The sequence below is a fragment of the Zeus faber genome, assembly GCF_960531495.2.
Source record: "Zeus faber genome assembly, chromosome: 16".
In the NCBI taxonomy this organism is placed as follows: domain Eukaryota; kingdom Metazoa; phylum Chordata; class Actinopteri; order Zeiformes; family Zeidae; genus Zeus; species Zeus faber.
This window is the reverse complement of record NC_137202.1, coordinates 8,356,858-8,382,772: the sequence shown is the minus strand read 5'-3', so window position 1 is coordinate 8,382,772 and position 25,915 is coordinate 8,356,858. Positions and strand designations below refer to the sequence as shown.

The 25,915-nt window shown below is 43.5% G+C and overlaps 1 protein-coding gene across 3 annotated transcripts in view; it reads left to right on the top strand.

Annotated features, from left to right (window-relative positions):
* The window catches only part of inpp5a (inositol polyphosphate-5-phosphatase A), a 166,981-nt gene that overhangs the window by 74,948 nt on the left and 66,118 nt on the right, over positions 1-25,915 (top strand). For all 3 annotated transcript variants that reach the window (XM_080017236.1, XM_080017237.1, XM_080017238.1), the window contains 2 exons: positions 17,745-17,808; positions 19,450-19,553. In XM_080017236.1, the coding sequence (XP_079873362.1) occupies positions 17,745-17,808; positions 19,450-19,553 (168 nt within the window). The remainder of the gene's footprint in view (positions 1-17,744; positions 17,809-19,449; positions 19,554-25,915) is intronic.

Here is a 25,915-nt window from a genome sequence, read left to right as displayed (position 1 = left end):
TTGGACGGGGATGGTAAGATGAAATGCTACCTTCAATCCAAGCAATTTTCTGTGTTAAAGGGGAAAAAAAAAAAGGAAGAAAAAAAGACCAGTTGTGTAACCAGTGGTAACTGGTGTATTGTGTGGATTAATTATAGCGGTTGGAACAACCTCTTGACAACCGTCTCCAAAGAACAAACTCAAACAATTACACATCACACACTTTAACGACTCGCTCTCAGAACTTTGCGCCTGATACGAATTGGAATCGTGACAGTCTCCAAATTTAAGAAGGGAGATGATTAAGTTCTATTTGCAGTCCTTGAAATGAAGCCCTTTGTATCAGAATGCATTTCTTACAGAATTGTCCCTTCTTTTGTCTTCATTTATCATCTTATCTATCTTTTCCAATTTGTTTTGTCTACATTTGAAGCTAAAATAATAATAATAATAATGGACAATCCACCTCATGAGGAAGAGGCATATACAGACCTGGAATATTTTGATAGCCAGTTAATTTCCCTCAACTCAGCTGATGGAAATGGGGAATATGATGAGAATACTGTATGAGAATATTTCTCATATTGACTTGAAATTCACCTGACATTGTGTGCATGTATTTAACAAACTTTATTGTACATAAGTCAAAGACAATTCAGAGGTTCAGAGCAAATATTCAGAAGTTTTCCACTTTTTTCACTCACGACACTTTTAAACAGCACAAAAATCGAATGCTTAATATCCGATGCTGTATGTTCAAATTCAGTATTGTGAAAATCTATCCAAATGTCAGTTGAAAATTACCATTAAATAAAACAACCAGACAAGGTTCCCCTGAGCCCACACCTTTTTGTTAGTCCTGAGTTATCACACCTGTCAAACCAGAACAATGAAGACTTTAATGCTGTAATTTAGGAGGATGAAGCCTCAGTCCTCAAATTTCCATCAAAATTTGAGTGGCATCTGAGACATAAATAATAAATAAACAGACTAACATGGACACTGATCCAAACCTTACCACTACAAGATCCTTCTCCCAGTCCCTTCACACACCACATTCAAATCGTGTGTGGTATTGTGTATTGTCCATGAGAAGATGAGAAGGTCAAATTAAAACATTTGAGGTCAGAATAGAAGTCTAATTTTATTTTATTTTATTTTCTGACAAATACTTCATAGAAATGGGAATATTTGATAAAATCCGAAAGTGATTGTTTTGCGGCAAAGTCAAAGTGGGACTGTGGTCTATAGCACGCTCCTGCCCTTGAGCAAGTAGACTATCACAGATCCTTGAAATGGTCCAAAAGGTCCCTGCGCAGATTAAAAAGGGTGGAAGATGTCTGTGGGCCCCTCAGTTCATTGCATTACCTACACCTGGATGTTGTGAGGAGGGAGCATCATGACGATGAGGGCTAAAAAACAAAACACAATCCCCTTTGCCCGCCCCCCTTCTCTTCCTGCTGGCACCTTCCCATGACGGATATCAAGATGTCTCCAATACACGTAATGGACTTGGCAATGCACGAGGTGGCGGCTGAGCTCCGGCCCTTCTACTTCCCTCTGTCATCCAATCACCTTATTCTAATGCTCTTGCATTGTTTAGTCAACCGCCTGTCCATTTACATCAACCCGGCAGCCACACTGCCACACGGCACCAGCACTTAATAGAATTAGCATGTATCGCACAGCACATTTTAAACACATAGGGCTACTTACTGACCACACTCACTCACTCACTCACTGCAACTCCCTCCCCCTGTACACAATCCTGCTTTGCATATGGGCTCGTGTCGGAACAATGGCGCTGTACACTCCCCCATTGCACTGTCGCATGACTTTCCTCCGAGACTCTCTTGCCCTTTCTGACCTTGTTCTCTTCAGACTTTCATATCCTCTGCTCAATCTGATGGTTGCATTTTGTGCTGCAAATTAATATATCGTAAGCTTCATTTGTTGCACTATTGGGTCATTTATCGCCTATCTTATGCACTTCATTAGGTCCTGGGAGCACATCTGCTACTCTTGACTGAAACAGTCTGTTAATTCATAAGGCTCAAAATTTCCTAACCTGATTATGGGGAATGTTTTTCCTCTCTGCATATAAATAGCCAAGAAAAAATGAAACAATCACATGGTTGATGATTCGCACTCATATGCCCCTTCTGGCCCTATAGTGACTGTTATTTGTTTTCACAACTTTCCACTCAAATCCCATCTTTTTATGACCAATTAGTCCCCAATGCTTGCTGTTTATTAGTTCAGATCAAGTTCATATCAGATGTCCCACAAGTTCTTCAAGGGCTAATTTTTCCTCTGTCATTAAATAACTCATCTTGCCACTTGATTCTCTGTTTTTAACCGAAAAGGGCTTTCAAGTAGTGGTTTTGTTCCCTATTCGCCATTTCCTGTAAACTATCCCCCATAAAAAAAAGAGGAGTTAGCAAGGGTGTTAGCAATAAGAGGGTGTGTTTTGCCCGGCACAATAATGATGCCTTTCCTCTTCGTCTCAGCCCCTTGGCCAATTGAATTTTGTCAGGAAAATTAATACAGTGTCTGTAAGGTTCTTGGGGTCAGAAGCAGAGCGCCGCTCGGCAGATGAGGGGCGGAACCGGCGAACAGAAAAAGCCGGCAGCTTGCTGGGTTGCTCCCATCTTGCCCAGGAGCCTGCCTGATGAAACTTGCCATGGGGTTTGTCCGAGGGCGGATACGTCCCAGTTTTATGATGCATCGTCCTCATCTCGTTGTCAAGCACACATTCGGAGATGCATCTCTTATGATTGTTGTTGTAACTGTGGAGGTCAATACATCATGCAAATATATAAAGAGTTCTTATTGACTGTGGCGCCCTGCTCGCTTGCTAGCTTTTGATTATTTGAGTTCACTGCGATCATTTTGCATAATCAAATGTTACAATCATATGTTTCAATCTGGATGTCAAGGGAATTTAAAGCCAATGTTGAAACAGATAGCAAATTGCCAAATGTTACTGCCTAGACCTTACTGGAATTCAGCATGATTGTCTTGTGTCAGCTCATATGAGACCATATTTCTTTTTTACAAAGCACACCGTCCGATGTGTGTACAACGGGCATCTTGAGTTATTGCAAAAAGTCTCTCCTGCGGATGCCGCAATATGGCCCACAGTTCTAGGAAAAGTTATGCTAGAGGTTACTTACAGAGAGTCCGTCGTTGCTTCATTTCAGGTTTTCACTTTTGAGAAGAAAATCATGCGTCCTTCTGAATGAATTTTTTGTGTCAAACTACTTTTTTCATTAGGTAATCTGTTTTGTGCAATATTTATTTACAAACCCAAAAAGGCAGACAGAAATGTAATTCAAATTAAATGTTCCAATTTCCGATGCCATTCAATTGCTCTTATTTTATGTATATGGGGTTTATGTATATTATTGCACTATTAATGGGCTTAAACTTCGAGTGCCATGAAATACACACCAAAAGACAATTTAATTGTTGATCCCATTTATTTGTGTGACACTTATTCGTTAACAAAAATTGGCAGTCCCAACAAAAGGTAATGTCTGATTTGTTTCATTTTTGTAATGCATTGCTCTTTTTTGTGGTAACTGCAGATTAATGCCAAAAAGTATAATCATTTTCCATTTGCAGTGCATGCATATTGAATCTGAAACACAAACTTCCTATATGTTCTATCATCCCCCTCCCATAGCTGCAATTTATGCTCATTGGCTGTGTGTTCTGCCTGCGAGATCACACAGAGGTCAACTTGCAGAGCAGATTAAAAATCTCTGTGACCCAACAAGACGCCCGATTATCCAAAGTGTGTCTTATCAAGGTAGAAAGCAATGCAGAACTGTATTTCAGTGAGTAATGCTTTCCAAGCAGGGACTAATCTCACACAAAGGGTGCTCTAGTCAGTGGGGCCCAAAGCACAAGTTCAAGCCATAAAGGCAGCCCTGTGTGTACCACTCTTTAGCTAATTACCCTCTCATTAAAGTGTCCTCTAATTAGATTGGATGTTATGCTCCTTCAGTTAGATTCAAACTCTTAATTTTAACTGCCTAATTACATTCCGTGCTTGATGAGAAGAGTAATCTTTTCAAAGCGCTCCCCGGTTAAGAGGAAATGAAGGGCTGCACAGTTGGGCTACTTTGTCCTTAGTCCTTCCCTCTGATTTATTAGGGCGTGTGATATTATGGTGTGTATACCGTGGGACAGTGTTTGTCCAACCCTCGTCGTCGCTCTAGGATGGTCTAATTCTTTTCTTGGAAGTATGCCTTCTTCATCTGTTCATTTTTACTAGGATATGCAGCCACCAACAACGGAAACTGCATGTACTGTACATGGGAACATGCATAGTGTCTGTGTTGCAAAGGCAGTCATGGTTCCCTGAGCAGGTACCAGATCTGTTATTCATGGGAATGATCGACAGAACATGTGATCGTATCGAAGACTCTACATTCACGCCGAATGGCAGAGAAAGTGATGGCGCTGCGCCATCACGTCCCGCCCCCCTCCAGGGGTTTTTAATTGCAGCGCACCTTCCTCTTTTCGCTGCTGAGTGCCTCGGAGGGGCACCATACCAGACCATACCGCACCGCAGCACAGCGCAGTAATGGATCTGGTCCCTTCTCAGGGAACTGTGGTTGCCTTAGCAATTTAGACGTTCCCTGTGGTGGGGACACTGGTCTCTTACTCATGGGCCCGTATACTATACCTCGCGACCACCGAGGGAGGTCAACATAATAACGTATCCCCCTCTGGAGTGTCTGTCCCAGACATGCTAGCGGACATGTGAGGAAAATGCTTGTGGGATACTTTCCTCAGCACTTACGTACTGAAATCTGTGTGCCAAACGCAACATGTGGCAGTGCAGACCTAGTAATATCCAACATGTATAACGCCACAAAAGGCTGTGGGGACCTCCAAGAAGCTGCCCGACATATATCCTCCAATGCCACCTCTGACAGGCCTGATGCTAGGAGCTTCTCCCTCTCAGGGAGCAGGCCGGGAGGCGCCACAGGTCCAGGCATGGGTGCCAAATCATTCCGTGCACCTGCGTAGGTCCCGTTTGAGAGGAAGCTCTCACGAGGGACACACACACATGTCGCACAGACCGGCGAACCACGGGTGGCCGGGCCAATAGGGAGCCACCAGCCGCAGTGACAGGTTGTCTCAATCGTTGTCGAAGACCCCCCCCCCCCCCCCCCCCCCCGTCTGACTCATTGGAGTCCGATGATTCCGTTTGGGCTCTGAAGGATATTCCCTGCTGCAGATCCTCCGGGATATGCATCGGGAAGGAAACCGCCAGGGGTGTGGGGGCCTGGCTGGCGCTAGGAGGAGTGACGGCGAAAACGGGTCCAGCTCCTGCACTTAGAGTACTCTAGTGGGGGGAAAGGGCTCGTCTGCTGACACAGCCCCTTCGGCTTCGTCCTCTACGCGCCGCTCGTTTCCTGACGGTGGCCAGGGAAAGCGGTACCCTGGCAGGGCACTCTGCGACATTCCCTAGCAGGGCGTCATAGTGCTGATAGGGAACCCAAATACATTGACTGGCTGTTTCCTTAAAAAACACTTTAACTCGGTACACAATAATCCAATTTCATGCTGTGTTGGAGCATCGGGAACAGAGAAAGCTATTAGAGTTACAAGAAGCCATTCTGCTCTCGTGTGAAGTTATTTAGCGAAAATAGCTGCAATAAATTCTAAAATAACATCACTTCTTGATTTTTGATTTCTGATTTGAAATGAATGAATGAAAAAAAAAAATGGGAATGAATGATCTATGAAAGCCAAACGATGCATGCAAACTTTGCATTGGCGTATATTTATCTGATACTGCGTTGACAGAGGTGTGGTTTAAATTTAAATTGACCATGGTAGATATCACCATGCCTCATTGTTGTAGCTGTAGATGTTATAGCTTGTATATAGTGATAACAATTATTCAAACAAATCTGGGTCTGGAAAAAGTTCCTGGAAAATCTGAATTGTATTCCATCTGGTTTTCTTTTTTTTCCTCACTTGAAATGTAATGCAATTATTTAATTGGAGTAACAATATGCCATCATAGTGCTGTCTTTTGATTGACTTCAGTGTTGACTTGCGCTGTTTGGTTCTCTCCTCTGCCATGTGGCCTTCGCACGCTACGGGTTGACATGGTCATCTGTCGGGCCCTGAGATGGGCGACTCAGGGGACTTCTTGAAGGCATACTCGGGCCCCTTCCAAATCCGCTTTTTTTTTCCCTTTTCATGCATCCTTTCTGTTGATGTAGAGAGCAGACGTGGGGAGCAGACCTGGGTTTTGCTGCCACTCTTGCCCCTGGCACAAGACTTCATCTCAGTCGCTACTGTTGAGCTGTCTGTTAAGAAGGGGCCGCATGCTGCGATTGCACAGAAAAGAAACATCTGCCTAGGAAAAGTCCTCTGTTGTTATTCCTTTTTTATTTATTATTATAATAATAATACAATAAAAGGGGGAAAGGGTCCCCATGACATAATTTCTTGTTATCTAAGAAGCTGAGGCTGCATTTACATTTGCTTTTCAAGCGACACCCATGTGCTCTCAGGGTCGATGCACTGGAGTATAACTAAGCTAGCATGGGGGATATCCAGCCATTTAAAACAAGCCTCCGGGAATTTTACATAACACATCATCGGTGAGCATTGGTTTTTACATAAAGACAAAGAGGGCCACAAAGAGCCACTGGACGGGGGTCTTAGCCTGAGACGAGCCGCTGCGTGTGTTTTTTACTGCCGACTCCTCTAAAGCTTCACGGTCCTGTGGTCACTGTTGTGGTTCTGAGAACGCCTCTGCTCGTACCGAGACAAGAACGGAACAAGAGAAAGCAGCTTATTTCCTTTTTTATGGTGTGTGTGTGTGTGTGTGTGTGTGTGTGTGTGTGTGTGTGTGTGTGTGTGTGTGTGTGTGTGTGTGTGTGTGTGTGTGTGTGTGTGTGTGTGTGTGTGTGTGTGTGTGTGTGTGTGTGTGTGTGTGTGTGTGTGTGCAAAAATATATTTTTTTGCCAACGTGACCTCAAGAAGTGGAGCTGTTCCTCCGACAGACGAACTTCTCCGTCTGCTGGTTTAAAGAGTGTTCTTCGGTCTTCAGGCCCAAGGAGATACACCCCCATTGATTGTCTTTATGACGTAGAGCCTGTCAACCTTTATGGATGTTTCATGAGATGGCCCATGATCTAGACAGTGTCATCTCCACTTGGGAAGAGTTGTGTTTGTACTTAGAGAGGTGGAAGCACTCTTGATGCAGAGAAATGTGGAACATCCTGATAAATTTATCCTGGGAGTGACAAACTGATTCAGCTAAGATGCAGCAAAGTAATATATCTCATCACGGGACTCTGCAATGGAGCTGTATCTCATTGGCCACCCGAGGAAGGCACTTTGTCATTACAAGGCCACAGAAGCTGGCCACAGGCAACGTGGGACAGGGAACAGAACTGATGCGCCTCCACATCAGCTGACTGATCACCTTGCCAAGTGACATCACAGCGCTTACAGATATCCCAGCATCCTCTGGGAGACCGTAGCTTGCTCAATACTCATTATTTGACATGGAAAGTCGCTCGTGTCACTGCTCGAACGTTAATAGTTTTTCTACGCCCGTGTGTGCGCACATCCCTGTGTGTGGGCACACGTTGAGGACGTCATGCCTCAAATCTATTAAAAACTTTAACTCAGTTATTATTAGACAACATTAAAGGTAATCACCATAATTGCGACAGCGCTTCTAAGTAACTCTTCAAAGCTGGACTTCCTGTCCTCAGTTTTAATTCAACCGCACCAATCACTCAGGATGGTATTACAGTAGTGCAGTTCTCTTCATAACCTATATGATTCTAATTTAATCTCTCCCATCACAAGCCAGGCCACATGAATAGGCACAATATTGAATCAGATAATAATATAGATTGATGAACAGTCCATGACAACATTAGTGGCTTTTCTAAAACGGAGACGGGAAGGGGGGAAATCAATGGGCTCAAAGACTTGTCATTTGCATGGGCTTCTCCCCGTAATGGGAATACTTTTGCAGAAAGGGAATTGCAAATTGAAATATTCTTTTTGATTATTGGACATCCATAGCCAAATATGATTTACATTAATGAGCATAAGTATATTAAAGCCATTTTATCCCCCAGCATCAGAAACAATTGAATAATGGTCCTGGCAGCTGCGTAAGGCCAGGGAGATGGAAGGTAATGTCACTTTAATTACTAATGGATAACCTCAATTCTTCAGACTTTGATTTTTCATTTTGGGGAACAATCTAATAAGGCAAATATTCATCATCCTTGTATCCCTTTTTAAAACAATGATCTTATTAAGCCCCTGACTGTGTACTTATTTAAAGTAATCTGCTATTCATGATATTTGTTTCCCAGATCCGGTTTATTTGCAGATCGTTTTCCAAAGAATATTTTCATGCCTTATTGTGTACCGTCTCTTAGAATTAGCATTGATAAAGTTCACCTTGCTTGGAAGCGGCAGTTTCTAATTTCCCCCGTAAAACGATATTTTTCAAGACACTGCACTAGCCTGTTGGTCATTAAATTAGAATTTCATCCTTTTTTAGTCCTAGCTCTATTTGTGGCTTAATTAGATTGTTGCTTTATCCGGTGTTGACCCTACAACTGTGCATTCCTGCTAGTCTGAGCACTTGGTACATTACTACATGCGTGTCATGGGGTCAACAGACCGGATTGGCCTATTTTTACAATAGGCATTGAGATACTGATGTCAAACACAGTCTCTCTCCCTTATGAGTGTATTACCTTTTTTGACTCTTATTTTATTATATTTACTAATTGAATTGCGTTTTAGGAATCGGTTAGTTTAGTTAGTTAGCTATTGACCATTTAGTACTTATTGTGCATAATTTCCAGGTGCGTTGCAGTGTCATTTCACTACATATGTGTGTGCTCCTATGTATATGTAAGTGACAAATAAACATCTTGAATCTTGAGGTGAGACATCTGTCAGGTAGACTGACCACATGCTTCAACATGTGCCGTCTCGGTGCCTTGGTGCCAGCACAATAGACAGCCATATGTGGATGCCTGCTCATTGAAAATCACTCACAATAATATGAAGGTGGCCCCAAGTCTTGAGTTTCCGGTGGCTTAAACTGCCTTCGTCTGCCTATATGTGTGAGAAAACTTTCAGGCGAATAGATATCCTGCTGATGAACCTTCACTTTGTCAAGTGTTAATCATTTCAAACAGCTATTAAAATGTCCTCAAAACATCTCATTGGTCCTTTTTATTATGCCCAATTTAATTTACTTTCACGACGAGGGTTCTCAGAGCGTGCTCCTGTGGCGTGCGACTACGGGGGCGTTTTTTTGTCGAGCCTCACCGAGAGGTCAGCAGCGGTACACAGCCCACAGGTGTAATCCTATTTACTTTCATCCTCTGTTTTTACATCCTCGTTAAAAGCTGCTGAGGTGGACACCAGTATATGCAGCAGAATATATCAGCATTAATCATTCTTTCTCTTTTTAGAGAACACGCCTACCTACCTTACTGGAACTACGTGTGTGCCTTTTATGTACTAAGTGGCATTCACAATGATAGCCTTTCAGTGTCGGGACTCGTATAGACCCATTGCCTTGCCTAAGAAGAGAACAATGATTTTATCATATTGTTAAACATGTGTTCCACCATTGCACTGACTGTTGCCATTTAATTTGCGGACATCTACTGTATACAAGCTGCCTCTTTGGAAAATGTATACATTTTTTCCCTTTTTCTTTTAATAAAGTTATCAAACTCTTCCATCAGAATTATGCTGAAGAGACCAATGATGTGGTCAAGACCTACAAAAAATGCGAGGGCATTTTTGAATAGGCTCTTTTAAAAGTCTTGAGTCATATATATATATGCGCAAGTTCGCTTTTTCTTTTTAGTTGAATGTCATTGCGGTGATGTTTTTATTGCTTTAGACCCCATCCAGCAGGCAGGTTAAAGGAACGACGGCACGACTGATGAGCGTGGCAGGAAATTGGCAGATGGAAGCATCCATTTCACCGCTAATTAGGGGTCCAGCGGCCTGCCGACTGACAGGGTTCAACTGGGCAATGTAGTGCCTGCCAGCTCCCATCCCGTGCGCTTTATAAAACGCTCTTTAATTCCCCGGCACAATATCATTAACTTTGTAAGTGGATGAACACAATGGACAAGCAATTTAATTAACTTCTACCATTGAATGTTAGAGGGGAGACTAAATGAAATTAATGCACAATATTTCCCAGGGAGGCAGCCAACCTTGGGAGAGGTTCCAGATTGTTGGCAGGTCAGGCGGTGCCTGGGTTTGGCCAAATATGCCTTGTTTAGACCCATCCATAATGTTTTCCTCAAAAAGAAAATAGAATCAGTGGTTTTGGGATCAATCATAAGTATGTGTCGCTTTGCATTCTGGGAGAGATTTTTAGAATAATGAGAAGGAAGCAGCAATCGTTCAACAGAACCCCCTCCCACCCCCCAGTCTTACGGGGCTAAAAACATGGCTCTGTCGGATGAATGCTGCACTGTGGTTTTACATATGACAAACAATCAATTGAGGGTCAGATCTCCTTTGGTTTTTCAATATATTATATTGTGCCTTTCTTCTTTTTGTTTTGTCCACTTTCAATCTCATGTCACTCTTGGTCTTTTTCATATATAGAAAAGCCTTTGCCCGTTGTCTCTCATTGCGCCACATAAAAGGATTCTCTGAGAAAAGTGTTCAGCAGGATGCACAATGATCTGGACCCTTCTTGACCGTTCTTGGGCTCTGGTCAAGAATGTTATCCGTCCCAACGGGGCTCTGGTGGCGGCAGCAGGTGAATCAGGGATTGTTATGTTTACGTTGCCTTGTAAGTTAATCACTCATAGCTGGGCAATATTGACAAAATCAATAATTTGGAAATATTTCAGGATTAAAGATTAGTGCTTTCACAAGATATTTACACTCAATTATTGATCAATTTGGTAATGTGGACCATTAGTAATGTGGATATTATAAAAAGTTCTATTACTTCGCTGAAAGGGTGTCACGATTCTCCAATTTCTTCCATTTTCGATTTAAACATATGTATTTTTTTTCAGCACTGATAGATCATTCTCAACATCATTGTTAGACTGTGGAGCCTTGATTAGTACAGCAAAACAGTTGTTTCTCAATAAGTATCTTTTATTTGAGTAATAACAATCATAAATAATAACAAAAATATGAGAATATTTAAACAACAGACCTAAACAGTTAAACAAAAGAAACAGTTGCTTTTCAAAACTAGACTTTAGAATGATAAACAATAAGTTACTTATTACACTTCTTTTAGTTTACTCAGAAAAATGGATGGCATTTTTTGCCAGAGGGGAATGCTGGTTGTAAAAGGCAAATGACTACCTGTGTCTTCCCTGTGTCCACGTGATCGGCTTGGTCGTCAACTCTCACTTTTGTGCATCTGCGCTTTTGCCATATTGGAGCGGTCGACATCTGCTGGTGCCAGGTAGGGCTGCAGATATTCCTCGATAATCCCATTGAAATTGGTATGCTTTATTATTTTTAATATTTGAATGTATTCAAATTTGTAATGCTCACATTTAGTACCGGGGGAGTTACGCACAATTCTGCAGCTCCGCAGCTCCCATCAGAGCGATCTTTTCTCCAAACAAGGCAAATAAAAACTCTAGATGTATTTAATTTACTCTGTTTCCTGCTGCTGCTGCTGCTCTGCTGCGGTGCAGATCGCAGATCCATCCTGAAAAAAGTTCCGCCCGCCTTCTTACGCCCAAGTGTTGAATGCCCCGCGCCCAGCACGTTCCGCGAGCCGGTGGTTGGGAAGCTTCTGCACTTGAGGAAATTCCATTGGTGATGGTCGGGTTTATTTACCACTTTCATCGCCGTATCTGTGGAATTACTGGACATTCTGCTCAAAGGTGCACTCTCCCTGTTACACACAGTGAAACGCCGGAGGAAAGGGAGACGCTCGGTGCGCTCGTGTGTCTCCGCCGACGTTTATTTGTAAAATAAATACACCATCGAATGGCAATTTCAGCATTCAAATAGTGTTGTTTTTTTTTTTGTTTTTTTATATTCAAATTCTATTTGAATTTCGTTCCTGCAGCCGTAGTGCCAGGTGGGAGGCTGCAGTGTGCGTTGAGGCATGCGGCACAGCGGCACAGCGGCACACACAACTCCAAACCAAATTTCATGAAAGTCGTTTGGAGCCGGGCGAGCCCAGCCCACACTGCATGTGTTTACCGGCATCCTTGACTGTCCTAATATGGCGACCATGTTGGACAATATTACCCACAAAAATTCGGGGAGAATTGCAAAACTGCTTGTGATTTGTAAATCGAAAGCTCATTTCGACCGATTTTCGATTTTGAATCGCAATCGTGACACCCCTACTTCACTGTAATGAACCATAAACACAGCACTTAACTATATCACAATATTACCATAACAAATGTCTAGACGATATCTTGTCCGATCTCACAATACCGATATTACAACAATTTTTCACCCAGCCCTACAATCACTTGATTCAGGGTGTTGTTTGAGTGTTACCCCGTTGGGAGGGATTTATAGATAATGGGGTTTATCTAAGATCTTAATTACCGTGTAATAAACAAGTAAATTGACTTTTGTCTATCTCCTTCCTTTCTTTTTCTCATTGAATAGTGTCTTCCTTCCTGTTTGCCCTGTTTGCCCTACCTTTGCCCCCTCCCCTCTGCCATTATACAACCCCCCCAAGCTTCCCACCTAGCAGACAAGGGCTTCTTCAGGAACATGACGGATGGCGCCCCCTCCAACACCTAGGCTGCTTTCAAATCACAGGAAGTGACAGCAGAAGTTTTAATGAGAGTTTTGTCTGTGTATCCAGTCAGGCTTTCCAGGCAGCCGATGAATAATAGACACTGTGGCTCAATACTCTGAATACTCAATCAATGGCACCGTGAGAGGGCCTTGGCAAACACGTGTGGTGGCCGGGGCAGGCGATGGGCTCGGAACTCAGTGGGGGTGGGGTGTTGGAAAACTGGGGCTTCTCGTTCAGTATGTCTGGGTAAAAAATACATTCAAAATTTAAATACCATTTTTTATATATATATATATATATATATATATAGAAGGGCTGTTTTTTTTTAATGCACACCCAGTTGTCTTTTTCCCTGTCCGGGATACAACAAACAACTTTGTGCAGGTCGACCTCCACTGGTAGCCCCGCCAGTTTCCGAATCAGGCCATTTCTGGTGCCTGAAAGGCTGGGGTGTGTGGGACAGGGCGAGCGAGCTTGTGAAATAGAAATGTAGGTCTCCTAGGTTGCCATTTGATTGCTGGTGGAATGATGTATTTTTAACGGTTTGATTTAGAGTATGTTCAGATGTTGGCGAGGTATGAATACACGGGCTTGTGTGGTGACTAATGGGAATATTATTGTGCCTATTAGTCAGAGCCTCGTCTGTGCCTCCCTCCATAAGCCGTTGTGACATAGCATGTGCTCCTGATGTGTGGAAACACCATGCCTCCATGACAGCATATCTGATTGACCTTTTAGATAAGACTCTGTTACTCTCTCTCTCTCTGTCTCTGTGTGTGTGTGTGTGTGTGTGTGTGTGTGTGTGTGTGTGTGTGTGTGCGTGTGCATCTTGATGATTGTGTTTTTTGTGTGTTTGATTCGTGCACACTTTCATTGCAACTGGCCATCATGATTTAACAGATGAGGGAACCCCTGGGATTTGTCTGAAAAGATCTTAACTTGGGAAAGAGCAAATGGCAAAATGCCATAGAAGACAAGAAGGTGGGCTGGGTCTTACGAGTCTAAACAGCCTCTGCACACAGATAATCCCAGTCACGTTTTAAATAGACCTTTTTTATTGAAAGATTTGCTGTCTTTGGTTATGATGATGATGATTTTTTATTTTTTATTTTTTTGCAGACAAATGCTGTTAAACAAAAGACAGAGTTGCAAAGGATAAGAATGATTGCAGTGTGGTCCGCGTTGACACAGAAAATGAGATGTTTTGTCTTTAAGAAATAGTAGGAATACATGGGTTGTAGAGGCTGCACCAGTAAGCGATTGCTATTTCTTCCACCTAACGCGCACTCTGTATAAGCGCTCATCACTCTGCTCCACAAACTCATAAGGCGGCACTTTGCCGGTGGCTTGGGGACAGTATTAAGCCTTGCCCTCTTAAGTTGCACAGTGACACGCTGATGGCGGCGAGGTGTGCACATGTCAGCCCTCCTGGGATTGGGCCGCTCGCCCCCTCATTGATGATTGGAGGGTGAGACCTTGCAGAAAAATTATTACTTTTATGTTTGCTTTATGGCTCATTTTTCACATTAAACACGCAAAATCTATTTAAAGGTCACCGAATCCCTGCTCTGTTTCCACCGCAAGAACCCATTTTTGTGGCACCCGGTATCGACAAAAGCGTTCAGCGGGAGCAAAGTATGCGGCGTATGTACTGGAGCTCCACAGTCTCTATTTCCAAGCAGCCCAGTCTATTGGGACTTGTTCAGCCCGCGTCTGCTGGGGTTTTGGAAATGTCAACTGCTAACATGCACGCTTGGAAACGCGCGCACACACACACACACACACACACACACACACACACACACACACACACACACACACACACACACACACACACACACACACACACACACACACACACACACACACACACAGATGTATCAAAGAATGAACATGGCCACCTTTGTGTCAGCGCGTCCTTATCTGGGAGCAGCTTGTGATAAGAGATAGCATCAAGAGAACAAGCCATAAAACTCTAGGCTTTTATTGCTCGCTTATTGTCTTTCTGTCTACAATTATGGCGATTACTCATTTCCCCCCTTACCTCCCCGGCGGGCCTTTGCCAGTGCACTTAATAGACTGCATTTTACTAATGGAAAATTAAGTAGCGACCGTGGCAGTAAGGTTTATAAATATGTAAAATATACTTTTAATTATTTCAAGTGAATCTGGCAGATAATCAATAAAGTGGCACGTGACAAACATACGCTTGACACAGGCCATTGTGGAGTTCCTGGTGGAAGATAAGCGCGGCCTGTCAGCACGGTACGGTCCTAATGAATATTTTGTGCCTGTCATGTACAGCGACAAATGGATTAATTGTGCCCCGCTAATATAATAGGTTCTTCATGAAGAGTGCAGGAGGGGGAGCGCTGCCAGAGCCGGGTTTTAAACCTCCATGTCAAATAAATATTTATAGGGTTGAGGGGTTAAGTAGATTTTTTGCGATTACACAAATAGCCACTTAGCCATGGTTGTTTATCATTTGTTTGAAAGCTGATTAATGGCCATTGTTTGAAGTTATATTAATATATATTTTTGGCCTCCTTAGCCACTGCCTGTAGCCTTTGGACAAATCACAATCCCCACTGAGAGCGAAATGCTTTTTATTTTTTATTTTATTTTATTTTTTTAAGGCTCAATTTTGTGTCTTTTATGTGTTGGCTGTTGATGAATCTGCAGTTGTGTAAGAGTTGAAATGCAGTTAAACACTTTAAAGAGCTCAATGGTGCAGTGGACATTTCTTTTGGAAATCTCTCTTCTGTTTTTGAAAGGATGGTTTGATAATTTTATGTTTTTGTTTGCTTTTACCCTTTATCGTTCAACACGGTTAATAATAAAAAATAAAAAAAATCCTCACCGTGCATAGCGGCACGATTTTAATAATGACAGTCAGATGAATTGCACAGCTCCGCAACTCCATATCTGTGTGCGTCACTCAGTTGTTGGCAGTTTGAGGTGAAAGAGAACATAAAAACAAGTGAACACCAATCAGCTTGTGGTACTACTGCGCGGGGCGAGGCGAGGTGGGGGTGTTCTTCCGGGATGTCGGCCTCTCGCTGCTGGAGACAGTGACCTTGAGCTTCCCCCCCACCCCAACCCCACCCCTCTTCCCCACCCTAATCCCTCCTCCCCTCGCTAGTCCCTTGTCCTCTGTTGGCGAATAGAAGTGGAGGAAGAATGAAAGTGGGGCTGGACGTGTGTGTGTGTTTGGGTGGAGTGGGTGATTTGGGTCACCAGCCGCTGTTCTCATCAATTAAATGTGTGACAGTGTCTTCTTCTTTTTTTTTTTTTTTTTTGTCACCTCTCCCCCACTTCAGTCCGAACTTATATGTCAAGGAGATAGGCAGGACCTCATGTTTGTGCTTTTGACAAATCAGCAAATGTTTAATCTCAAGATGGTACTCATAAATAATGCAGTTCCTGGTTTGTATGTGAGTGTGTGGCGGGCCATGCCCAAACTCCCCCCCCCCCCCCCCTCCCCCCTTCCCCCCCCCGCTGCCACCGCCACTACTGCCGTCGCTGCAGAGGGCTTGTCTTCGGCGGCCAGCATCAATAGGGCAAAAACAACAACAAGAAAAAAACCCCTTCGGGGAGATTGAGTTAATCCCCCTTGTCATGCCCAGGCCCCCTTTTTTTTTGGCGGCTGCCGTCTCCTCTTCTCTCTTCCGCTCTTCTCCGCTCTTGTCCTCTCGCCTGCTGCCTCGCAGAGGAATTTCCAGCCCTCGTCCCGTACGCAGAGTTATTCCCCGTTCACCTGGGCTGTATCCCAATTATTATTTGATCGCCTGAATGCAAGTTTTGGTGTTCGAATTTTGAGCCAAGGTTTTGAAATTCTGCAACAAATAAAATGTGAAATCAGGTGCGTTTCTATCAGATGTGTTGAGGTCAACCCAAAGTTTTATCTTCCAATATTAATGGGTTTTCTTCCCAAGGAGGATGTGTATCATAGCTCGTGGCATAAAATGAACATAAAATGAATGAATTGTTAATTGCAATTATTTGTATGGTAATTAATCGGCAAATAAAATATAATGATCCTAACAGCCCTGGTTGTTGCTGGCTGCGGGGCTTCAGGCGGCTCTCTGTTCTCCAGCCAGTTCTCTTCCCCCAATGCTCACTCCACATCACTCTACCCTCATGTCTTTTCATACAATATTGTTCCTCTCTCTCTCTCTTTCCCAGTCTCTCTGTCTCCCTCCCTCTCCTTCCATCTCCATTTTTTCCCTGTGTATGTACCACTCTGAGAAAAGGGAGAGTTGCGGTGCCAGAAAGGCAGGTTTATCCTGCAAAAGGCAAAAAAAAGCAGTCTGCTATCTCAAAGACACAGGGGATTGAGCCTTGAAGCTTTGCCCCTAAATGTAAAGCGGCCGTCAGAAAGCAGTGTAGTGGACTGTGAACCGCATCAAATCCCCCCCACTTTGCGCCGCTTCCAGCTCCTTCCCACACGGTTTGATTGGCTCGTCCGCCGACTGGGAAAGTTTCCTGATTGTTCACTGGTAAAATTAAGATTTTAAGCCTATTGAAGTTGATCTGCACCCATTGAGAAAAAGTCCATCTGAATGTGTCTTTTGAAAAGAGCCCCAAATTGTTGATCGTCCACATTAGAGGACTCCTGGGGGCTTGAGATTAGGGTTTGGCACCGAGACGGGCTGGAGGAGTGTACTGTACCGACGGCCAGTCTGCACCTGTTGTTGTGTAGGCAACGGTGTAAAGAGCCTCTCACTTCCCATTGAAGCAGACTGTGGGAAGTGTGCTGCATTGAGGCCTTTGGCTCTCAGTCCAGTGCATCCGTCTGACATTGTCCCCACCCTTTTTTGCGCTCCCCTAAAAAATGGAAGAAAGAAAGAAGGCTTTTATGAAAACATCAGGGTATCTAACGGGTCTCTCTCTCTCTCTCTCTCTCCCTCTCTCCCTCTCTCTCTCTCTCTCTCTCTCTCTCTCTCCCCCCCCTCTCGTTCCACAGGCACTGGGAAGTTGCTACTTTATTCACGAGTCATTGAAAAGCATCCACCAGTTTGATTTCAAAGGTGAGCAAGTCCTCTCCATGCACTCACTCCCTCACTCAATCATCTTATCACCACATCCATCCATATAAAACCTCTCTATACACACACATTGTACCCCTCCCACCCCTCCACCATATCACACACAACCATTTGCGGGCTATTCCGTCCCTCCCATCAAGAACCGGAGAGGGTTACAGTGAGATTGGCTCTGGGGATAATGTAACATGAGCCTGAGACAAAATGGTAATGCTTATTAATATTAGGATTTAATTCATAAGATTTTCGTTTCCCCCCCGGCGGTAATGGCAGCATGGCGGGGTTATTGGACAGTTACAGGCGGTCTCATCAGCCCGCGGTGTCAGAGGGCCCGGGGGGGCCCGGCGCCTAGGCTAATTAAACGGGAGGGGGCGGGGGATATATAGATGTCGAGGCGACGCGCTTCCTATTACACCAAAGTCAGCATTAGTGACAGTCATCACAGAGTGAAGGACAGGGCGAGGGGGGGGGGGCGCTTTCGGGGGGCGAGTGGAGCAGGAGACCCCAACTTGTTTGGTACCAGGCTCAAGTCAGTGTCATTCTGAAGAGCTGATAAGGACGCTCTCATTGTACAATGAAAATCAGAACTAAAAACATCTACAGGAGGTCAGAAAAAGAAAAGGAGCAACTGATAGCTTCTTGAGTGAAAAAAGAATGAAAAAAACGATAAAAATCAGATGCAAGGCATCTCACAGGGAACTTAATGTTAAAATGCCTTTATTTTAGCACATTAAAAATATAAAAGCATAACTAGGGATTTGAGTTTCAGCTTTTTTGAAAATCCCCCAAAAATGGAAAATTCAGAATTGATTCAATTGACCAATTGACCAGAATTGACCAAAACTATTTGTTTTCTTTTGCTCTCTCTCTCTCTCTCTCTCTCTCTCTCTCTCTCTCTTTCTCATACGCAATCTCACACATTCTATGCCGTTTGCTTAAACCAGTCAAGCCTTTACATTTCACGTCTAATTATCCAAAACGTTAACAGCTCAATATGAAGAATATACCTTGAGATGAACCTGACAAACCTTAGATTCATTAGACATAAAAAAAAAAAAAATGTGGATGACTGTATGGGATTACTGTGTCCCAATTTTGTGCTGGATGTCTAGATGACAATTGATAACAAGTAAGAGAATTGGGGTTCTTTCTGGAAATCTAAGACATCAGTGCATTGAGACAGCACTGGTCAGGTGGTGGACGCCATCAACACCTGGTCTAATTTGATCATTTCACACTAGCAGAATTGCTCACAAATACGCTGTTTTCCACCTAAAAGAAAAACGTAATCTGTTTTTATTGCTGTGAATCGAAATCTGTAAATCTGTTGCTGATTAATGGCATTACCTGTTGTGGCCAGCAGGTGGGGCAGTTGTCTGAGGGAGATTTACTGTAGCCAACTGTGACTCACACAAAGATCACAATAGTAATTATGCTTTTGTTCATGTCAAAGTACAAAGTTGTTTGTTCAGTGTTTTTTTTCTTTCTTATGCTTTTGCATTTTATCTCTCTCTCTCTCTCTCTCTCTCTCTCTCTCTCTCTCTCTCTCTCTCTCTCTCTCTCTCTCTCTCTCTCTCTCTCTCTCTCTCTCTCTCTCTCTCTCTCTCTCTCTCTTTATCACACTAGCCAAGAAATTCAAGAAGGTGATTGGGAAGGAGACCTGCTCGGACACACTAGAAAGCACACCCATGCTGGAGAAGGAGAAGTTTCCACAGGATTACTTCCCGGAGGTGGGTGACGCCTGACGCAGACAATTTGACCAGTTGATTGGCTGACTGACTGACTGACTGGCAGTCTCCCAAACTGATTAGTTGACTGCATTGTCACTGTGGAGACTGGTTTGCTGTTGTTGAATCATGACCCATATGGCCCCTGTAGTTTATTGGTTTTATTTGGTGGCGGAATTCAAAAGGAAACCACATCACATACACGGTACATGTTTTCCTGATTGCAAGATAAATCAGATCATTATGTAGTACAACGCGGAACCAAGTACTTCGGCGACGGCGGTTTCCCCGGTGAAGCTGTTCTCTCAATACTGGATCAATTTAAAAGATTCTGATGCCCATCACTCGGGTTGAACCCCAACGTTCGAAAGAAAAGGTTTAGGTAAAAAAACACAGGAAGAAAACGGGTTCTTCTGATTTCTTCAAGGGGACCTATGATGCAAAACTCAAGAGGAATTAATACCAATTGTCCATGAAGGAACTGCAGTCGATGGAAATATAAGTATTTAAAAAATAAATATGCCTTGTGTTAATTAAAAAAGCAAAATAAAAAACAAGTATGCGATAGATTTGCGCCGTGCAATTTGCTCCAAACAAAAACCCCCAAAGTAGCTGGTTATTGTACATGTATTTATTATATTTTATTTTCCGACATTAACATGAAACAGAAAATCCCAACGGTGTCCCGCTGCGGTGTCCTCCACAAGCTGGAAGCACGGCAATTAAAGTCTGAGCAAACTTTTAAATGAGGCCTTGTAGATCTCATATGAGTGAAGATTCAACAACTGGATTTCTGGTCATTTCAGAAAAAAAACCTTCAAAAACATGTTTTGGGGATCTCAGAGACCTATACTGTATTAACTTGTGTAAAAAGAAGCATAATACTGTAGGTCCTCTTTAACATCCACTACGCTGAAATGCACATAAATAACATTGATCCTAATAAACTTCCCTTCTGTCGAAGTTTGCATTAAATTTCTCGTAGGTCGGAAAATCGTTGTTGTATAAACTTAACCTAATAAAATAGATTTATAAATGCAGTAATATTAAAAAAAATTGAATTGTGAAGCAGTAAAATGCTTACTGTCCCATGCCGTCCCATTACATTCCGGGATCTGCGTACACGTCATCTCCGGGTGTGTGTGTTTGCGGGGGGCTGGTTTGGGGTGTGTGTGTGCTGATATAGTAATAAAGAGCGCAACCGCCTGCGTGTCATCCCCGAACTGCCGGCTCATCCGTCAGCCATGCTCCGACGGGCCGCTACCGCAAATATATGCAAAAAGAGATGGAAACAACCCGCCCCTGCTTTCTTTCACGCATGTCTCCCCAACCCCAATTTCTGGGTCTTTTGAACAAGCAAGTCGTCCCCCCCCCCCCCAACACACACGCACGCGCAAATGCATACAGACACACACACACACGCACAAAAACAGATGCACAAACAAGCACAAAAAATAAAACATCCCCAAAGTGTCCTCACAAACAAATACATCCAGGCACACCCCCCTCCCCATTGTAATTAATTTGCAACTGCTTTGGGGTCAATAATGTCAATAATCAGCCGGTTCCAAATCGTCCTTTCACCTTTATTGTTGTATTTTCATCTGTTTTTAGATTCAACTTTTTTTTTTTTTTGTTTGTCTACTGATCTTATAGTTGGGTTTGAGTCCCGATGATCCAGGTGGGTGCAGGTTCGAGTCCTGCAGTGTTCAAGTGTGTAGGTCTGTTTTAAATTGCACTTCGATGTCTTCAGCTGATTTAAGCTTTTTACTGCTCTGTTTTTACTCTTATTTGCTTTTATATATTTTTTTTATACTTAAATTACTTAATTAATTTTGTGCTTCATGTAAAGCACTTTGCATTTCCCTTGTGAATATGCTCCACAACTAAACAAACAAATAAACTTGCCTTGCCTATAGATATATAATAATAAACTATATATATATATATATATATATATATATATATATATAAATTTTTGAAACATCCTCCGTCCTCTTTCCTCCTATAATAAACAGCCTCTTCTCTCATTTTCCACTCTTTGCCATTTCATAAATGATCTAAAACCAATTACACTGATTGAGCTGGCAAAGCCACTTAAAAATGCCTGTGTGTTGTCTGTTCAGGAGGGCAAGCTGAGGAAAACACACACATAGGCGCAAAAACATTTGCGTATGAGACAGGGTAGCAGGATGAGCGAGTGATGTTGAGAAGGCGTGTGTGTCGCCCATGCGAGGGGGTTGTGTTATAAATGAGAAAAAGTTTTCCCACCCCTGGTGATTTATACCTCTCCCTCGGCCGGGTTATGAATCTGGGATGATGCTCCGCAGAGCAGCACTCCAGATAATGTTAGCCCATTTAAAAAGAGCAGATTTGTGTAGTCTATCAGGGTCGCTGACTATTTTCTTTCCCCTCTTTCCTCCCCACTTCCCTCTGTGTCCCTCCCTCTCTCTCCCTCTCCGTTCCCCCGTAGTGAGAAATTGGTTGTTATCATAGATCACAGATACTGCTCGGGCCTCTTATGAAAGATGAATTAATTTCACTAATGCTTTAATGCAAAGCTCTCATGAGGAAGGCAGGCTGGCGATAACCCCTGCCTTGTCCCCCGGCTTCTTCCGCCGCTGATTTATGCCCTCTTTTAGTAGATGAAACCGCCTAGATTCACCATCCATCTGCGGCTTTAAGGAATCCTATTACCAGGCGGCGGAGGAGGAGGAGGGGGGGGGGGACCGGACGGGACTTGTCGGGACCGCCGTGACGTAGATCCAGGACCATCGCAACATGGTTCCTCGAGTCCCGTAGATCTGGGTTCTGTCGTTTTGTTTGTTTGTTTATTTATTTATTTACCTCAAAATGTGCCGTGACATGCAGCTGTGTCATAAGGAATTTGAATGGGAGGCAAAGTTTTCAGGCTTAGAGATGATCTTTTTGAATGCAAGTGACTATAATTACATGGTAGGTGGGGGTTAATAGAGTGATATCAGTACGGAATGGGTTTGTGTGTTTTTTCCCGCTTGTGCTTTACCTTTACAGTCACCCATTAATAAACTGTCAATGGGAGAGCGCCCAATGACATCATGGTGTTTAGAGCTTATTGTGTGTATGTGTGTGTCAGTGTGTGAGTCTGTGAGTGTCTATGTAAGAGAGCAGGAATGAGAGAAATGCACTTTGAGTGCATTTGAGTGGGTGTGGTTTTGTGTACATGATAATTAGTCCTCTTTCAAATTAGGTGTGTGTGTGTGTGTGTGTGTGTGTGTGTGTGTGCGTGCTCCTATGCAAACATGCTTTGACCCCTCTATCCAAAACTATCTGCGTATCGACTCTGTTGTAAACATACAGTTATGTATTTATTTCAGAATTTTAAGCAATATTTTTTCTTATAAATGCAACCTACACTCATAATGTTCACAAAATACTACAAATGTCTCTCTTCAGGATCCATATCCACTAAAACAGATGAAGTTGAAGTCACTGTCATAGCTGGAACGCCTTTGAATTTCAAAGCCCTGTGCTGTTTCCTCACAGTGAGTGACCGCCCTGAGCAAAGGGAAAAGGAACGTAAATTGTAAAACCTGGATGACAAAGAACTGGGCAAAACGGCGGCTCCATTTCTTTTAAAAGGTCGACGTGATGGATTCGTCAGCCCTGCCATTTCAAGTTGTTTTCTGTCAATCTTTCCGGCCGCTTCCCCCTCTCCCCGGTGGGCATTCATTTCTTTATTTGTTTGGCACGTTAATACGCGCCTCCAAAAAAACCCCACTGCATCATAAGGATTTGTCACTGCCTTATATAAATAAAGTATACGACCAAGACCTTAATGTGCCCTTGCTATTGATCGTTTCACACAAGCAGGAAAAAAAAATAAAGGGAGAAAATGGCCGACAGGCTATAGATCAACATCCATACGAGTTTGTATTTGGAGTTTGGCACCAGCAGCGTGTCCATAAAAGCATTGACTTCTCATACCCTTTTAGTGCCCTTCATTGTAAAGCTCTGATACCGTAGCTGTGATTACTTTCAAGCCCTCGCCCCCCTCATAGCGAAGTAAGCCTCTATTAATGTGTTGATCTGTAGGCTGCACAGGATCAATGTGCCTACACATGTGTTAATGTGAAATGTGAAAGTTAAATAGTTGCGTGAATTAATTGAATTTTTAATTCATTCAAATTTTAGAATCTGAACCCTCACACAGTGATATTCACCAATATACTGGGATTTTTCCAACTACAGAGTCATGCCATGAAAAGCACTGTTCTTTATTTATCTAAATTACAATTTTATTGTATGTTTGCCTGGTTCCGGGAATCAATGGTGATGTACCTCTTGTCTGCAACCCAGAACTGTGCCATGAAGGACCATGCAGGGCTGAACCTGAAATTAATACATAAATAACGCATATATGAACAACATTTGAGATAAAGACTAAAATCATGCTATCTTTTCTGGTAAAAGTATAATTTTAAGACTAGATTTTAATGAAGGCACTTACTCGGTCAGCCTGATTTTCACAGGCGGGTCTTCCCAGAGACCTGGGGACCCTGATGGCAAAGGCTCCATCACCCTTAGTTTGTTGTAGGTCCCAACTTTCTGTGTCATACTGAAGAGTATGACACACAAAAAAAATCATTTCAGACTCTCACTGCTTCTCTGTCTTGACTATCATAGATTGCCACGTCTTAATCAAAGCACTCCGACACGCAGAAACACACCCCCTGTCTAGCCCTATAAGCCTTAACGCAGAGGTCTTCACTTATTTGATGTGAAGACCCACCGCGCACGCGCACACACACACACACACACACACACACACACACACACACACACACACACACACACACACACACACACACACACACACAAACACACCTCAACCCCCATGATGGAATAAAGATAAATGCGGGTGTCTGCAGGGGATCAAATCAATCAGGGGTTTGTGTATATTACTTATTACTCACAGTGCATTTCTGTCACACGGCTTTTTGTGTAAACCCCCCCCCCAGACCCCCCCTCCTCTCACTAGTGTCCTGCACTTGGCTAGCGTCCCCCCCTCCTCCGCAGCACCGGCACCACAACACTGTGGTGTTATTTATGGGTGGCCGGTCGACCAGCTGAAATATGGGAAAGGTCATCGAAATAAACCAAGAAAGACCAGGAGCTGGGGGGTGCTGGGGGTGTATATCAGTGTGGGCGGCGTAAGAGGGCAGAAGGGTGTTGATGCACTTGTACCCGCATCATGTCACTCCTGCAATTTTATGTGGGCAAGAGAAACTTTAGATGGACACAAAGTTGCTGACTTTGTGACGCGGTGGTTTTCACTGTGGGAGACGTGCAGAACACACACATGCACAATCTGGCTCTGCTGTGGCTTTACATCCCCATTGTCTTTCTCTCTATCTCTGTCTCTCTTTCTCTCTCACCCCACCCCCTCTCTTCATGGCGGTCATCCCATATCCGAATCGGCTGGCAGCCCTGGATGTGACCCACTGTGTAATGGCTGTACATCAACGTCAAGAGCCCGGGGAAGGGGTGGGGGGCTCCGTCTCTGCCCACTGGAAGGTCAGCAAGTGTCACCTCAAGCCCTGCGACCTTTACCGCTCCCCCTCCCCTCTGATTCTGCCCTTACAGCCCCAACCCGTCCCACTCCCCAAAACCACCCCAACTTCACCCCCTACAACTCTGCACTTTACAAAATGACCCCCTATAGTAGGCCTTTTAAGTGTGTGTGTGTGTGTGTGTGTGTGTGTGTGTGTGTGTGTGTGTGTGTGTGTGTGTGTGTGTGTGTGTGTGTGTGTGTGTGTGTGTGTGTGTGTGTGTGTGTGTGTGTGTGTGTGCGCGTGTGTGGCCACATGTAAGAAAAAGGTTGCAAACAGTTCATTTAACGGAAAAAAATATATATGGTTTGGATATATTTATTTTATTCTGCAAAAAAAAAAATCGTAGGCTAACAGAAAAATAATGCAAATTTTACTGATGACTGTATGACCCTATTTTTTTACACTTATATGTTTTTGTTTGAGTTTGTCTGAGTGAGAGAGGGAGGAAGACGCAGCAGTGTTAGTGACAATGACTCTGTTTAAAGGAATTGTTAAATGTTGCCAGAAATCACAGGGTCGTGCATTTCAGTCTGCCGTCACCCATTGGGAAATTTTCCCAGAAAAATGCCGTGTCTTTCCAGAATATTAAACATATCAAACCAGATGCCCTAGCAGGTCTGAACCACGTTAGCACCGGCCCAGGCAATGTTAATCTCTCCGATTCTTTAGCAACACTATGCTTTCTGCACACCTGAAAGTGCTCGCCCCTGTTAAAACCAGTCCAGTCTCCATTTCCACCTCACTTCTGTGTTGTCCCTCCGAGTCATGGCA